Source organism: Ornithodoros turicata, chromosome 9 (assembly GCF_037126465.1).
Source record: "Ornithodoros turicata isolate Travis chromosome 9, ASM3712646v1, whole genome shotgun sequence".
In the NCBI taxonomy this organism is placed as follows: Eukaryota; Metazoa; Arthropoda; class Arachnida; order Ixodida; family Argasidae; genus Ornithodoros; species Ornithodoros turicata.
In genome coordinates, this window is record NC_088209.1 from 29,362,266 (window position 1) to 29,376,551 (window position 14,286).

Here is a 14,286-nt window from a genome sequence, read left to right on the forward strand (position 1 = left end):
AAAACAGACAAGAGAAACTGTTGTACATATTGTCCTGTCGATAAATCGGCGGTATCGAGAAAAACTACTATTCTGTCAAAATGTGTGTCCCTCTCAGTTTTGACTGTGGTTATTGAAGCCGCAGGAGCCTTGTAGAAAATAACAGAAGAAAACACCGGCAAGCTGGTAAACATTCATGTTTGAAAAAGTCTGCTGTGTTGTCCCTTTTTTGTCTCCTCAAGCTCAAGGTTTTTACAAGCATCAATCTTTAACAGCAGCAAAATATCTTGCTCCTGTTTATATTTACATACCATTTTGATATTTTACACTTACTCTGCTACAAATTTTTGTCATCCGATTCACTGACCGCTTAGCACTTGGAAATCCCAGAGATAATCCATATTAGAGTGATTTCAAGGAAAGGTATATTTCTTGGGGAATTTCAAGAAGCTCACATTGAGTGTGAACTTGAAACTTGATTACTGACTACTTTTCAACCCATGTTGGAATGTTGCAAATGTGTTTCCAGATCACAACAAGTATTTAATTTTTCATACATTACGAGAAATAGCAAAAAGCGGATAACCATTTGATGCTACGAAACCTCAGAGGTATTGAAAATTTGATAATCCATGCCTCCCAGACAAAATAAGAAAGGCAAAAGATGTACTGTGCATCCCTGAAAATGATAAAAGGTGTTTTATTAACCACTTCACCCTCCATGAAGTGTAGATATAAAGTACACGGTATCGTTAGGCTGTATGATGTATTGGTCTCCTCCCTGGAAAGCATCCAAGCATATAGCACACGGCCATAGTCATTAGTGGAAACCTTACCATAAGCTCCCAATCGGTATCATTGACTAACACCAATATTCCGGGTCGCCTGTAAGTGTTTACAAGACAATAAGACAATGCATCAAGTGTGTACTACACGCATTATAGGTGTATGAGTACGAATTCTGCTCCTTACACAGAATCCCCTTGGAGGAAAAGTTCAACTTTGCCCTTCAGGAGATTTGACTTGATCCACTGTAACAGGTGTCTAATGGTCCCTGACAGAGGAAACACAGTGAGGTAATGAAAGATTCTTTCATCATCGTTACATACACTTGTCATGTTCGTCTGGTAGCAAGACGCTGTGTTGCTTCTTGTTCTCGAATAGCAGCTCAGCTCCTCCTCTGCGAGTTGAGAAGAACAAAATGTGACGAGATGACCACTACTCATGGACGATGGCACTGACCCGAATTCGATTTCGATCGGTAGTCCACCCATTTCGTCTCAATTTACTTCGTCGCTAAGCTCTAGCTTCTGTAGATGATGATGACAAAACTCACTGTGACTGTGACAATACAGCCGTATCACTCAAGCACACATGCTCCATGGAAACCATGGAAGAAGTACCGGAAGTACCAGAACAAACAATTCTCCCGTGAGCCACCGCGCATCACGCCGTAGAAAACGAAACCGCTCACATCCTCAAAGGGAAGACGAACAGTTAAAATAGAGTACCCAACGCAAAGCTTGGCATATCCGTTCAAATAAAACATGACGAATGTAGTTAAATAAACTAAAGCTGGTTAACTTAAGCTAATACAAGTGTCTGAGGTGCGTGCAACGTATGCCTCTATTTTCTTTTGCCGTTTTAACTGGTAGTAACGGTCTGTTCTGCTATTTCATACAGCACTGTACTGCAGTATCATTGCAGTGCTTTATTACTGTCCGAGGTTTTGACGTGTTAGTACCGTATTTAAGCCACATCGCATTCTTTATTTTAGTTATTCGTCTTCGCCACCTGGTATCCTACATTCAAACTTTTTCAAAAGGCGCCAAACTGGCCGAACACCCAATATGGCGGACCAAGCTCGTCGAATTTAGGACGGCAGGGATCATACCGAAATTGCTGCATGACGTTTGTCGCTTACCACCTGAATGCGGCACAAACATGCTGCTAGGAGCTGTCGGCAGGGATCAACATCTAATTTGCGATGCTGGGTTCCGAGAATGACCAACATTAGGAGATACTGAACGTAGGGGAGGACGCGTCGCTACGCGCCGAATGTTACTGGTAAGAAAATTTGAATTTGTGTCTGGAGCGAATTGCTAAACTTCGACTTCTTCCGCAACAGTTCCGCTGTTCTCGCGGCTGTGGACGTTTATGTTACATACGAGCTCCGTATGTTTCTGTCCTTCCACTTGAGGTTGCGTTACGTGCATAGTCCGAAAACCGAATGAAATCGCACTAGAAAATTGCAGCTATGTTCAGTTTTATGTAACAGCGGACCTTTCTCCACGACGCAAACGAAAGGGTTCAACGTCCTGTGTTATTCGGGCCTTTATTGCCCTTGCACTCTACGCACGTTCCATTTACCGAACCGATCGCGAATTCTTTATCACGCCTTCAAGTCACATTGTTCACGTTAAAACTAGGAGGTATCGAAGAAAGGATTAAGGCGTCGTGGCCACGTTTGTGTACGGCGAATCCTCGTAGGCTATGACGTGCGAGATGAGACTATTGTTTACCGACTAGAGTGGTCAGCGCCGGTATGCTAAACAAGATTGAAAAGTCTACAGTTTGGCTAAATTTGTGAAATGGAATTGGAGTGATGAGACGAAAACGCGATGAGGTTGCCTCGTTCACGTGCCTTTGCGAAAGAGTCAATATTTAGGCGCCCATTTCGGTCCCCGATATGCTTCTGATGTGTCTATTTCGGTATACGATATTTTCGTGTAAGATGTGTTATAATGATGACAGTCACTTTGAGGGGTTATAGGATAAGCTGGCAAAATCGCATTTCACTTAATGTGGAGTGCATACAGCATTAACGCGCTGTTTAATGCAGGAAGTGCAGTTAGCAGAGGGGTAACATACAACTTGATGTGTTGTTTACCAATGTGTTGTTGCAGTACGCAATGTCTAGGGGAGAAATACAGGGTGGACATGAGCTAAGGCCTCGCATCCGACACAAGAAGCCAAAGCGTATGCTTCGCAGTTGGTATTCCTTTCTCAACCAGGAGCAACAGAATAACAAGCTCAGAATTTCCAGCGCTGTTGATGAGGTACGGTGTCTCCTCTGTGTTTCACTGGCCGGTTGGAATGTGGTGTGTAGAACGCTTTTGAATGTTGAATCTTTTCTCAGACGGTGAAGCAGCCCAGTTATAAAAATGTCACTTCTAGCCAAGCGTCAAAGGAGAAAGAAGTGGTTAGCAGCCTTTATATATCATATCCGTGTTAAACTTCACAGTTTTTTTCGTAGAAGTAAATGTACGCACTCTTTGCATATTGTTCACCAAAGGGGGCCTGTGGAGCTGCACCACCCCTTGCAGTTGATTGCAATGGCTTTGCTCCGCTGAAATACACCAACCACATCAGCCATGTTGAGAAAGCTGTCAACTGTAAAAACCACACACTGGACTATGGTTAGTGAAGTTAGATTTTTCCCCCACACTTAGTGACTGCACATTCAGTGCTTTTTAGGTTGGGGAAACTAGAAGTTAAATTCCAGTTTCAGATCCACTCCAAGGAGGGAGGTGTATACCTGCTAATTCTGTAGAAGTGGAAGATGAAGATGAAGAGACTGAGGAAGAAGAGGAAGACAGTGATCTCATGTGCAGTGTGTGCAGCAAAGGGGAATCCGAGCCTCCAAATGAGATTGTCATATGTGACACTTGCAACAAGGGTTAGTGAAGATCAACCATGCGCGCTTGTTGCTACGTTTGTCATAGTTATCAAAGCAGCCCTAACTTGTGCGGTTTCTCTTGCCAAACAGGGTTCCACCAGCTCTGTCACCTGCCCAAGATCAGTGACCAAGTTCTTCTACCCAACATCCCTTGGCACTGCAGGCACTGTGTACCTGTGGGATCCGTACGAGTAAGTGTCTTCGGTCCTATTTTCTTTTCTGTTTGTCACAAAGTTTTGGACCTAAGATGTGGTCACATTGAATTCCAGAAGAGCGCAAAGAACTATAGGAATGGTGAGCACCTGTGAATGCACTCTAAAAGAATAATAATAATAAAATAAGATATTTTCGTTACATCTGCCCGTTTTACCTTTTTGTAGGTATGCGGGTGCAGACATTCAAACTTGGCCTTCCATATGACGTACGTATTTCTTGGAGAGCTAATCTCCCCGCTAATCTGCTAGCTATCTCCTACGCATGCGCTATTTGCTATCTGTATACCATTATGTCAACAGAGAAATCACTGCCTTACAGATAAAGTCTCTGGAATGGGATAGCCATCACAGAACTAACCTCCGAAATCGCTATTGCTATTGTGGAGGTCCTGGAGAGTACGTTAAATTTTTGTTTAATGTTATTTCACTCTGCTTTGTTATATACAAGCCACCTGGTGCCCCCTTAAAAAGAAATTATAAATTCGCTAATGGTGGCACAACATTCGTTCGTCTAGGTGGAACAAAAAAATGTTGCAATGCCTGGTTTGCCAGCAGTGGTTTCATGAAGGTAAATCAACGTGCTTACCAAATTGGACAATTTACGTACTTCCATTGCCGATTCCCATGCTTTCTTCAATCATTTCCTTTCAGCCTGTATTCAGAGCTTGGAGACTCCCCTGCTGTATGGCGACAGATTTTACAACTTCACATGCTCTGTGTGCAATAATGGTCCCGAGATTGTAAAAAGGCTTCCGTTGGCCTGGTGAGCACTGCTGCCTTAAAGCTGTGTTCACAGTGGTGTCGAAGATTGCTCGAGCAAATTTCTTACAGGGTTGATGTCACCCACCTTATACTGTACAACATGAATGTGGAAAACCCCAAAAAGAACTATGACCTGGACGAGGATATCCTCCCGTTTCTCAACTCCATATGGCTGGCACTACAACTTCCTCCTGACGTAAGATACCGCATCACATATTTTGGACACACGGGTTGACATTTCATACTGTTGCACTGTTAGCGGCTGTACTGACTTTTTTTCTTCCCACGTCCAGATGTCCCGATCATCGCCCCGAGAACGTCGGTGTAACATATTCCGTTGCCTGGACACTGACGAATCAAGGTACAAAAAAGAAAAAAAAGAACTAGTCATCATGAGTCATTTGTTTTCTTGCATAGCACACTTGCTCTTTTTATCTAAGCAGTGGCCTTGCCTTCCATTGCAGGTTCAAAGCTACAAAGGACATGAAGAAGCGACGATTACTTTGGTGCTTGAGAACGAAAACTGTACCACCCCTTCCACCTGAAGTTTCGCAGCCTGAAAACAAAGACAATGCAGGAAAAACGGAAGATGAAGTGTGAGTTTTCTGCAGTAGTTTTTTAAATCTGTGTATTCTTATATGTATATATTGTATCTTGTATCTCTATCTTATCGTCTCTTTTTATATCTGTGTTCTTGGTTTTCCAAACATTGAAAGTTACTATTGGGGTCATAGCCCATATAATTAATAAGGATGTTAATATTTAATGTAGTGTAATATAATATAATATTGATGAGGATGTTGATATTAGGATAATATTTGGATGTTATACTAGCAGCACAGGAGGACAAAATACAGAAGAGTAGAAAGGACACAACACATCTCCCACTGCAGACATGTTGTCCTTTTCTTCAGTTCCGTTCTTTTTTTGTAACCTAGTCTTCCCCGACGGCCCATTGTGTGTTCTGAGAGCTGCCAAATTAGTGCTGAAAAATTATGCGTACCTACGAATATTATATGGCAAAGTAGTGCGCAAATACAGTACATCACTCTCTATTCGCCTGTGCTTTCCTAGATACGAATATCCAAGCTACATTTATGTCCTCTTCTCTCGTTACGTTCAGTTTCACCAAGAATGCTCCTGCCAGAAGATCTGTCCCGCAGAAAACACATTCACCTAGTCCAGACAGAGAAGACAGCCGGAAACGTAGGAACAATAGCCATGCAAAGGTGTGCACTCTCGTAATGTATTTACATGCAGAAGTGACACATGCACACTAACAGGTGCTACCCCAGACATTAGCATGGAGTGGGTCTGGATATATCACTCCATGGCTTGGAACTGACTGTGACAGATCTGCGAAGTCTCCCAGTTTTTCCAGGAGACTCCCAGATTTTGACCATTTTGTACGGTTGTACGATTGAGAAACAAACAACCATGTAAAAACGCGATTTTCTCCCTATATCTATCAGAACACCTGCTTTTGGTCTGGCCACATAGACGTAAACTTCAACCAAATTTCGGCACAATTGCTATCACTTTCTAGACAGTTTTTTTCCGGGGGACAAGTGCAGGCACTGCTGTTTATGGTAATCATGTGTGTGCTCGAACTACACACACATGGGCGCGGAAACAGAGTTATAACGATAGCCAGGCAAAGCTCTACCCAACCGTTGTGACCTATTATGTGGAGGAGTCAGCCCCAGTTGAGGGCAAGGTCGGCTGCTACAAAACTTTTCGAGTGATAATTTGTGTCTGGTAAGGTGCCGGGGCCAAGCTTGCTGTTGTTGTACGCGTAAATAAAACCCTACCAACATCGTCCTTTCCTACCACCAATTATCGAGTCTTATTGCTCACACAAGCATACCCCGGATTTTACCTCCTTAATTAGGTTTTCCCCACCTTGGCAAGTCTCCCGTGATATACGCTGTACTTTTATTTGTATTTTTTTTTTCCACCCAGAATAACAGCACCAGTCGGAAGTTGCCCAATGGTCTTGTGCGTCACCAGAACAGCAAGGCACCCGTAAAAGCAACCGCAAAAGCACACCTAAATGGGACCTGCAGAGTTCCACCAAACGGTGCCGTGGGAGGGGGAAGTGCGGCGGCGTTCCTCGAGACGTTTATCCCTCCTCCTCCAGATTTTGGGGGCAGCAACCACCCGTTCTACGACTTGGACAAGGGAAGGCCCAAAAAGTGCCGTAGCCGACGTCCCGCGAAGCGAAAGTTACTCAGTCAGAAGGACATACGGACGGCATCCAAGCGCCGACGGCGGCGACGCTCGGCCTCGGTTTCGACCACTTACACAGCTGCCACGGAGGATTCCAGCCACTCTGACACCAGCGACATGGAAGTTGAAGACGTGGCGTACAACATTTCACCTCGCTGGCGAAGGCGGTCTCGAGGGAACAGGGAAGTGAACAGTGTGACTGGTAACATGAAGTTGCTAGCAAGGAGAATGACGGCCGACGGCAAGATTCAGTTCCTCATAGAAAGAGAAGCATGAGACAGACGAAAGGAAGTGTGTTGGGACCTGCGGGGAAGATGCACAAAGTGTGTTCATCTGTTCAGACTGGTGCATAAATATGTGCTAGCAAATGTGGAGAATGCATTTTAAACCTTGAGCCGCGTGCACTTGTACACAACGCATAGACTGAGTGAATGTGAACAGTTTAGAATCTAGGTATGTTTTGATATAACTCCTTTCTGCATTGCAAATGGGACAATGCTGTACATACCTGACTGTAAATATACTAGTTGATGAGAATGAAGGTGCTTGTTTTTCTGGCCATGGCTCGTGCATATAAAATGTTTGTTGAGTGTCCTGTGAGTGGTCACGCCCTGTGTTTTTTTTTTTTTTAATGCGATTACAAGGGTGTAGCACATGAACTGAATTGTGTAGAAGTAGTAAAAGGAGGATGGCAATGAGCTCAAACTGTTAGCACAGATACTTCTATTCAACGGGTTAATCTGACTTCTGTACTTCACAAGTGCTTCGTGGCACTTTCATCATTTTAAATCTTAAGCTTGCTACTGCATGAGAACCTATGGATTACTGCATTTTTTTTTTTTTCCGTTCTATACTACAATATTGTTGACTTTATTTTTTCTTTAAAACTTTGATAACTGACAAGGTATCCACTGTCATCGGCATTGTATTTTATAAACTCGTTAACTGTGGTTTTGGTGTATAATTAAACATTCAATCATTTCTGCTGTTTATAAGAAACGAAGTATCCACGAAGTATCTCTCACGTCTTTTGCACAAAGAGTGCCATGTGGGGTGTCAATCAGGAGATCAGTGAACAGGAGACATATCAGAATTTATCTACTGACACTTATAGCCCTTATCAGAGTGTCCAAATATAAATTGCATGAAGACAACTACAAAAGAGAACCTTAGTTCCTAACATTGCCGCTAAGTGAGATCAGGATTTGCCAGGGAGTACAAAGATGTTGCCAGCCAAGCGTCTGCACATGTGTGCTAGGTATGTGTGTTTGGGTGTGCACGTGTGTGTGTGTGGTGGATGTCTGTTTTTTGAGGCACGTTTTTCAAAACTGCCAGCCATTTTGTACCCTGTGTATATTAGAGGAAATCAACTTTTTTAATGGCCTTACACATGAACCCATGATATTGTGTGTGAGAAATGAAAAAAAAAGTGCTTTTGACTGTTTCTATGGTACTGCCGTTATACTTCACATTGTTTGCTAGTCGATTTCCACTTTTCAGTTTCTGTTAGTTCATTGAGCACCATGTGTCCTTGTAAATGGGAAGAGCCTATAACCGTTTGTCTTACGTGCAGAACAGCAAAATTCTGTAACAGGCCTCATTCTGCGAAAAACAGAATGTTAGCATCTGTCGGGTTATTCGTTACCGTTAAATATTGTGAGGCAGTAGTTGAAAGAAGCAGCAGTCATTGGTAATGACTGTGTGTACCTGTTACCCTGTTTTTCTAGCTATGTTTTCTGGGCTGTGGTGTCACCATCCTGGCAGGGGTGGCTTTTGTATTCCATTTTGGACGTTAATGTGGCCGGACCATTGTTGAGTGTGAGGAGTGATGACCTCATGGTAGTGACACTGACAACATTAAAAGTCTTTGAATGGTACCAAAGAATGATACTGTCCGTTTGGTGGTGTTTGCTTCAAAGTGCTGTTAAAGTGGAATAAAATATATTTACATTGTACCTTCCTGCATCTTTGGTCTTGTACGTACGGAATAGTGTAGATGTAGACAGTTTTCCTTCCTGTACGTTGTGCTGGGTTACACACAGCCCCTTTTCAAAAGTATGGTAACAGATTGTCAGTACAATTATTATTACCAGTGAATCTTTGATGTATGGTGTCTCAAAGCTGCGCAATTGCTCTGCTGGAGGCAGGGATCAGTCTCCTTGCCTAATGTAATGAGGTCCATGCCATGCATAGCATCAGCGTGGAGAGCAGCCACAAGGTTTCATTCAAGGTGTACATATCAATGACCTCTCCCGCACTCTATAGGTCAGCTAGGACAGGGGTTTACGCAGGTTTTCTCAACTCGAGGGGGAGTTTGAATTCCGTAAGGGGGATGACACCCCTACCTGCTGGATTTCCAGAGATTTCTGGCAGTTATTTTAGGAGTGCTGGGAAAATCCCTGAACTAGGATAATCGTTCTTGCGCAAGAGCACGTTGTCTGTTGTGCAACACGCCGCAGCCAGAAACATTACAACAAACTTTGTGGAGGGGACATCCACTCCCCCTGTCCAATGTTCCTTTGAAGTAAAGAATAATCTGCACAAAATTACGTCTCGGGGTATCCAATTACCGCGACGCCGTGCATGGTGTGCGTACATTATCTGGTTGTGGCCTTTTCTGAAGTATGGAGAGTTGAACTGGAAGCATGGAGACTGAAAACCTCACTGGCAGCTCCACTGCCAAATAGATTTGTGCTGCTGCGCGTTGTCCAAATTTTAACAGTTTATTATTATTATTATTTTGTACTGTACTGCATCAACATTTCATGGGATTATTGCAAAAATAATAAAAACAAGAATGAAAAGAAGCAAAAACATTGCAACTACAAAACAGCCGAGCTATCCAAACACGCGCGGTGAGTGCGGGAATCAGGACTATCTTATCAAGAACGAGGTCACCCACGAGCGGAATTCTTCTGTGGGTTGGGGTTCAAACCCTCTCCCCCTCGTGTGTCATATGTCAATGTAACATGTCCTTTCGTTGCACTTTGGCGCTCAAACTAGAGCCGACAAAAATTTCCGCGGATTTTCCGCCACTTGGGAAATTTCGGAGTTCAGTTCAACGCATTAAATTTCCATCAATTGAAATGAAATAGAAATGGTACCAATATGTGTTCCTGGCAGAAAAAAATCCCTTGACCGCTCTCTCCGTTGCCTATGCTATTTATAGGGTTCCGCGTTTTTTGTTTTAGCCGAAAAACACCGAATACAGAGGGACGTCCCAGCAAGTTGTTGATGCAGATCAGAAACCCATACGGAAATACGATGGTTGTAAAAAATGTCCGTTTACTTTTTCGTTAGCTGTAAAACGACACCGCAGCGAACAAGTCGGGTAAACCATGTACACGCGAGGAAAAATATCGAAAAACGCCAATTTCGCGAAAATCAATAAACACCGAAAAACATACGCCGAATGCGTCCAAAAATAAAAGCCAAAAACACGTAACCCTAGTATTTACTACGAATTTCTATCATCATGGTTGTTGGTTAAGTTGTATAAGAACTTGAGCGGCATCGTATAACGGAAATTCCCAATGCGCTGAACTGCCATTTCTCGCTCACTTCCTGCTCCAGGCAGATGACACTTGGTACGCAGGTTGGAAATGGCCCTGGCTCTGGTACACCCGACCGCCATTGACGTGCTACGCTTATTGTGAACGGTACGCCGCTTTACGTAACATCCACAGAATCTCTGCTGTCAACGGCGCCACGACAATAATCTTGACGCCGAACGATAGAACATTTATTCCTCTATCACATATTAAAAATCGATATGCCTGTCTCACGGCATGTTGCTTCGATAGGATCGTGCGTTTTAGGCCGACTTCACGTGGAACTGCCCACATTTGCGTCTGTGGAAAATCGGGATTCGAGCCAGGGTCACTTCTCACGCGGTCTCGGCGTGGAATGCGATCATCTTTGCCACTAGCCATGGGAGCCGGCCTGCATATGGGCCGAAGCTTTTGTGATTGCTGGAAGATGACGATCCAAAAGCCCCCTTAGAGAAAAAAAAAAAAAAAAAAAAAGAAAGAAGGAAAGAAAATGAAAGAGAGAGAGAGAGAGAGAGAGAGCAGTGTGAATACTGAGGTGATGCATTCTCCTAAGCTCCTAAGGAGGAGTTCACAGCTTTGGATGTTCTTTGCAAGGGGACTTTGTGTTCATGTGTAGGTTAGCTACTAGCCTGTGGACGCTGCAAACAGCCCGTGCTATATAAAAGCCTGTAGCACATTTTTTTAAATGCGTCGAATATCCCCAAAATTTTTCATTATCAACAAACAGAAAGCAAGAGAGTTGGAAATTTATCAAACATATACATTACAAAAGTGTACAACAATTTGTCGAAACGTTTTCCAAACAGAATGAAATTATTTCTGCATGAAAATTCGAATAGGAACAAACGATCTACGAAGACCTCATGCATAGCAGAAAATGGTAACCAAAACAGTTTCGATGCATATGACGTTTATCCAAAATATTAAAATAAAATTTTCCACACACGCCAATTGTACACCTGCTACGGGAACTGGGGCTTGTGAGCAATAAGAATATAGTTCTGTTGCAATAGAAAGTTTCAAAAAAGGAGTTCAAAGATGGCCTTGGACTTACTAAGCACATGAGACATCCATTGTTCGCACTACGAGCTAATGCGTGTCTGCAAGACAACCTGCAGAGCCGGCACCTCGTCGACGGCGTCAAGTGGTGGACACGACCCTGCACTCAATGTTTGCCTTTCCAGGAGCAAATTCTCGTTTTAAACAAGGCTTTATTCGTTGTAGTGATTCGACAGAAGGAAAGGCTGCGTTATACCAGTACACCGACCATATCCTCGCTATTTACATGAATACACAGTACACTCTAGGCGAAGCAGGGAACAGCTTCAGACAATGGGCGTGACAGTCGCCCTCGCCCTCTCTAGGCTTTCTGTAATAATCATCATTGGAGACTTGGTCACGTAGGCTTTCCCGTCATGGGCACCAGGACAGTGTGCCCATGGCCGTGTACTAGTCATCGACTGGAGGAGGGAATTTTGGTGGTGCTGGCGGCTCGGGTGGCTTCATGTCTAGGAGGGTTACTAGTGATCGCACCCTCGCAGAAACTTCGGCGTCAGGAGCCGATGATGATGGCAGTGCAGAGTGACTTTGTCGATGTGCTTCGTAGTAGTCACGATCGTCGAAAGCGTCACGGGTGACGTTGGCATCACGGGTGTCGCGGGTACCGCTATTGTCGTAGGCACGCCGCGATCTCTGTTCACCATACGTATCTGTCTGATTATTGTAAGCGTCGTAGTCATCAAAATTTGAATAGTTATCGTATGTATCGTATGCCCCTCCTCGGCGGCTTTCGTAATTTACATAGACTTGCCTGCCGTCGGCAGCATTGCTGATTTGCATCCCACTGGGGTAGCGTTGTTGAATGGGTGACGTCGACCGTGAGAAGTGCTGTGCAGAAACTGACTCTGCAGGCTGAGATGGTAAACGCTGAGAAGGTGATTGACGCGGAAAGAAACTATTTCCCAAGCTTTGCATGGATTGTCCCGGAAAGCTGCTGCTAGTTGATGGGAAGTTCATGATCAGGCTAGCCGACCCTGTTTGCGTAGGATGTTGAGTGGGAGAGACATGCTGCGGAAATAGCTGCGAAGACCGCGATCTTGCCAACTGGTGTGTTCTCAAATACTGCGCAGACTGCTGCTGTGGCAGCAAGCTCCCTGCGTCACTTTGTTTCGCTTGTACAATTCTGGTGCTAGTACCTACTGGGAGGCTCAAGGCGAGCGCAAGTGGATCCATTGTCTTAACTTGTTGCACCTGCTGCACCTGTTGCTGTACGGGAGATGGTAGTCGCGAGAGGCGTTGTAACGAGCGTACTCTTTCCAGCTGGGGCGAACTCAAAGGCTGAAAAGACGATTGGCGCGGCAATAAACCAGTCTCATCGTTCTTCTGTTCCGCCGGACATATCCTGGTACTTGTACCCACTGGAAGGTTCAAGGAAAGCTCAACTGGTTCCATTTTCTTCAATTGTTGCACTTGCTGCACCTGCTGCTGTTCGGGAGATGGTAGTCGCGAAAGGAGCTGTAATGACCTCACTCTTTCTAGCTGACGCGAACTCAGCTGTTGAGAAGACGGTTGACGGGGCAATAAACTGGCCTCGTCGCTCCTCTGTTCGGCTGGCCATGTCCTGGTGCTGGTGCCTACAGGAAGGTTCAACGCTAACTCAACGGACTCTACTTTCTTGACGGACATTTTGGAAGGCTAGTCTTTGAAAAGGTGGTGAAGCCGGATGAGGACACTACAACCGTATCCCGGTGCGAAGGAATCCCGTCATGGTAGTCTAGACCAGGTCCCTCGTGTTAGGCATCCGAGTTCGGGAGTTAGCAACAAAATTTTGACATCCTCCGTCGAAGCTCCTGGTCGAATGATGCTCGAGCGAGATGATGCTCACGTAGATGGAACTACGAGTTTCTTCTTCTATGTGGTATATAAACAAAGCAATAATAATAATAAATGTGTACTAGCGGGAACTGCGTGCTATTGAGGTGTTAATACCGAGGTGGTCGATACGCGATGACTTTTCCTGCTTTTGCTTTTATTTCGAATCATTTGCCCCTGTATACAGGATAGGGTCAGTCTTGTTACAAATCCTGTGAGCCTTTTGGGGGCACACTGGGTTCACGGCGGGACGAATAATCGCAAAAAAGTAAACAGAAGGTGATAGAATGGCTCAGTCTAAGCGCACTGCCCTGGTATCGCCTTCGGTAAATCCTTGGCACTATTCTAGAGCGGACGGTTTTAGCGCACACTGAGCGTAACATCCCATCTACCAAGATGATGATGATGACTACCTGCGTGTTAACGTGGTCGTTCTCTCCTACAGCTCATCTATGTTGACCACGTGGCCATTATTTTGCCTCGGCTGAACCGTAGGACTTCTTCTTCTTCTCCCCAGGAAGATGGCCGCGATCCGCAAGGGAGATTGGCCAGGGCTAATTCAGTATGATATGAGTGTGACAGTGACACTAAGGGCTAGAACCGGTTGGAGCCGGCAACGAATGAGACGAGATTATCTGCGATGACGGGATTCCATTTTCCGGTATGGGACGCACCGAACGAGAGTAATGCGCATAATGAGAGAGGCACGCTAAACCTTAGCAGTGGAAGGGTGAGGGACTGTAGGCGAAGGCGGCGGTAGGTACTACAGTCGAGAACAAAATGTTGGAGGGTTTCGTCGTGACCGCATTCAGGACACCCTGGGGAAGGTTGCACCCCACTGCGATGGAGGTAAAAGTTAAGCGGGAGGGCAAGACACCGAAGACGCGTCAGACAGACTTCTGCACGTCGAGAGCGGCAGTAGCGCGGGTTCCAAGCAAAAGAGAGGTGTTCATAGCCGAGGCGGGGAGGAGGCCGAGCAAGGGATTGATAGCGTTTGTAA

General features: G+C 44.8%; 2 protein-coding genes across 4 annotated transcripts; one reads left to right on the plus strand and one right to left on the minus strand.

Annotated features, from left to right (window-relative positions):
- Window positions 1–659: 659 nt before the first annotated feature.
- LOC135368544 (ubiquitin-related modifier 1-like) lies at window positions 660–1,403 on the minus strand. Its single transcript, XM_064601917.1, has 5 exons — window positions 1,222–1,403; window positions 1,089–1,159; window positions 952–1,033; window positions 816–864; window positions 660–760 (listed from the first exon to the last, which is right to left on the minus strand). Exons 1-5 carry the CDS (start codon window positions 1,251–1,253, stop codon window positions 692–694), a joined length of 303 nt encoding a protein of 100 aa, XP_064457987.1. The 5' UTR covers window positions 1,254–1,403; the 3' UTR covers window positions 660–691.
- A 367-nt stretch (window positions 1,404–1,770) lies between these two features.
- LOC135368542 (metal-response element-binding transcription factor 2-like) lies at window positions 1,771–8,819 on the plus strand. Of its 3 annotated transcripts, XM_064601916.1 has the most exons (16): window positions 1,774–2,046; window positions 2,886–3,038; window positions 3,119–3,181; window positions 3,275–3,398; window positions 3,485–3,658; window positions 3,749–3,849; window positions 3,928–3,952; window positions 4,039–4,079; window positions 4,193–4,269; window positions 4,389–4,441; window positions 4,525–4,636; window positions 4,705–4,831; window positions 4,929–4,996; window positions 5,100–5,231; window positions 5,759–5,864; window positions 6,598–8,819. In XM_064601916.1, exons 1-16 carry the CDS (start codon window positions 2,038–2,040, stop codon window positions 7,138–7,140), a joined length of 1,908 nt encoding a protein of 635 aa, XP_064457986.1. In that variant the 5' UTR covers window positions 1,774–2,037; the 3' UTR covers window positions 7,141–8,819. The 3 variants fall into 3 exon arrangements, with proteins under 3 accessions (XP_064457985.1, XP_064457984.1, XP_064457986.1); XM_064601915.1 differs by having other exon boundaries at window positions 1,771–2,046; window positions 3,491–3,658; window positions 3,749–3,952; XM_064601914.1 differs by having other exon boundaries at window positions 1,772–2,046; window positions 3,749–3,952.
- Window positions 8,820–14,286: the final 5,467 nt, after the last annotated feature.

What these genes read in the sequence shown, in the direction of transcription:
- LOC135368542 (XM_064601914.1), top strand. An exon ending in AAACCACACACTGGACTATG is followed by an intron (nt 3,399 to 3,484) that starts GTTAGTGAAGTT and finishes GTTAAATTCCAG; the next exon opens with TTTCAGATCCACTCCAAGGA. An exon ending in TATTGTGGAGGTCCTGGAGA is followed by an intron (nt 4,270 to 4,388) that starts GTACGTTAAATT and finishes TCGTTCGTCTAG; the next exon opens with GTGGAACAAAAAAATGTTGC.
- LOC135368544 (XM_064601917.1), bottom strand. Translation starts at nt 1,253, where the DNA reads ATGGGTGGACTACCGATCGAAATCGAATTCGG. An exon ending in CCGATCGAAATCGAATTCGG is followed by an intron (nt 1,160 to 1,221) that starts GTCAGTGCCATC and finishes CTCAACTCGCAG; the next exon opens with AGGAGGAGCTGAGCTGCTAT. An exon ending in ATACCGATTGGGAGCTTATG is followed by an intron (nt 761 to 815) that starts GTAAGGTTTCCA and finishes GATGCTTTCCAG; the next exon opens with GGAGGAGACCAATACATCAT.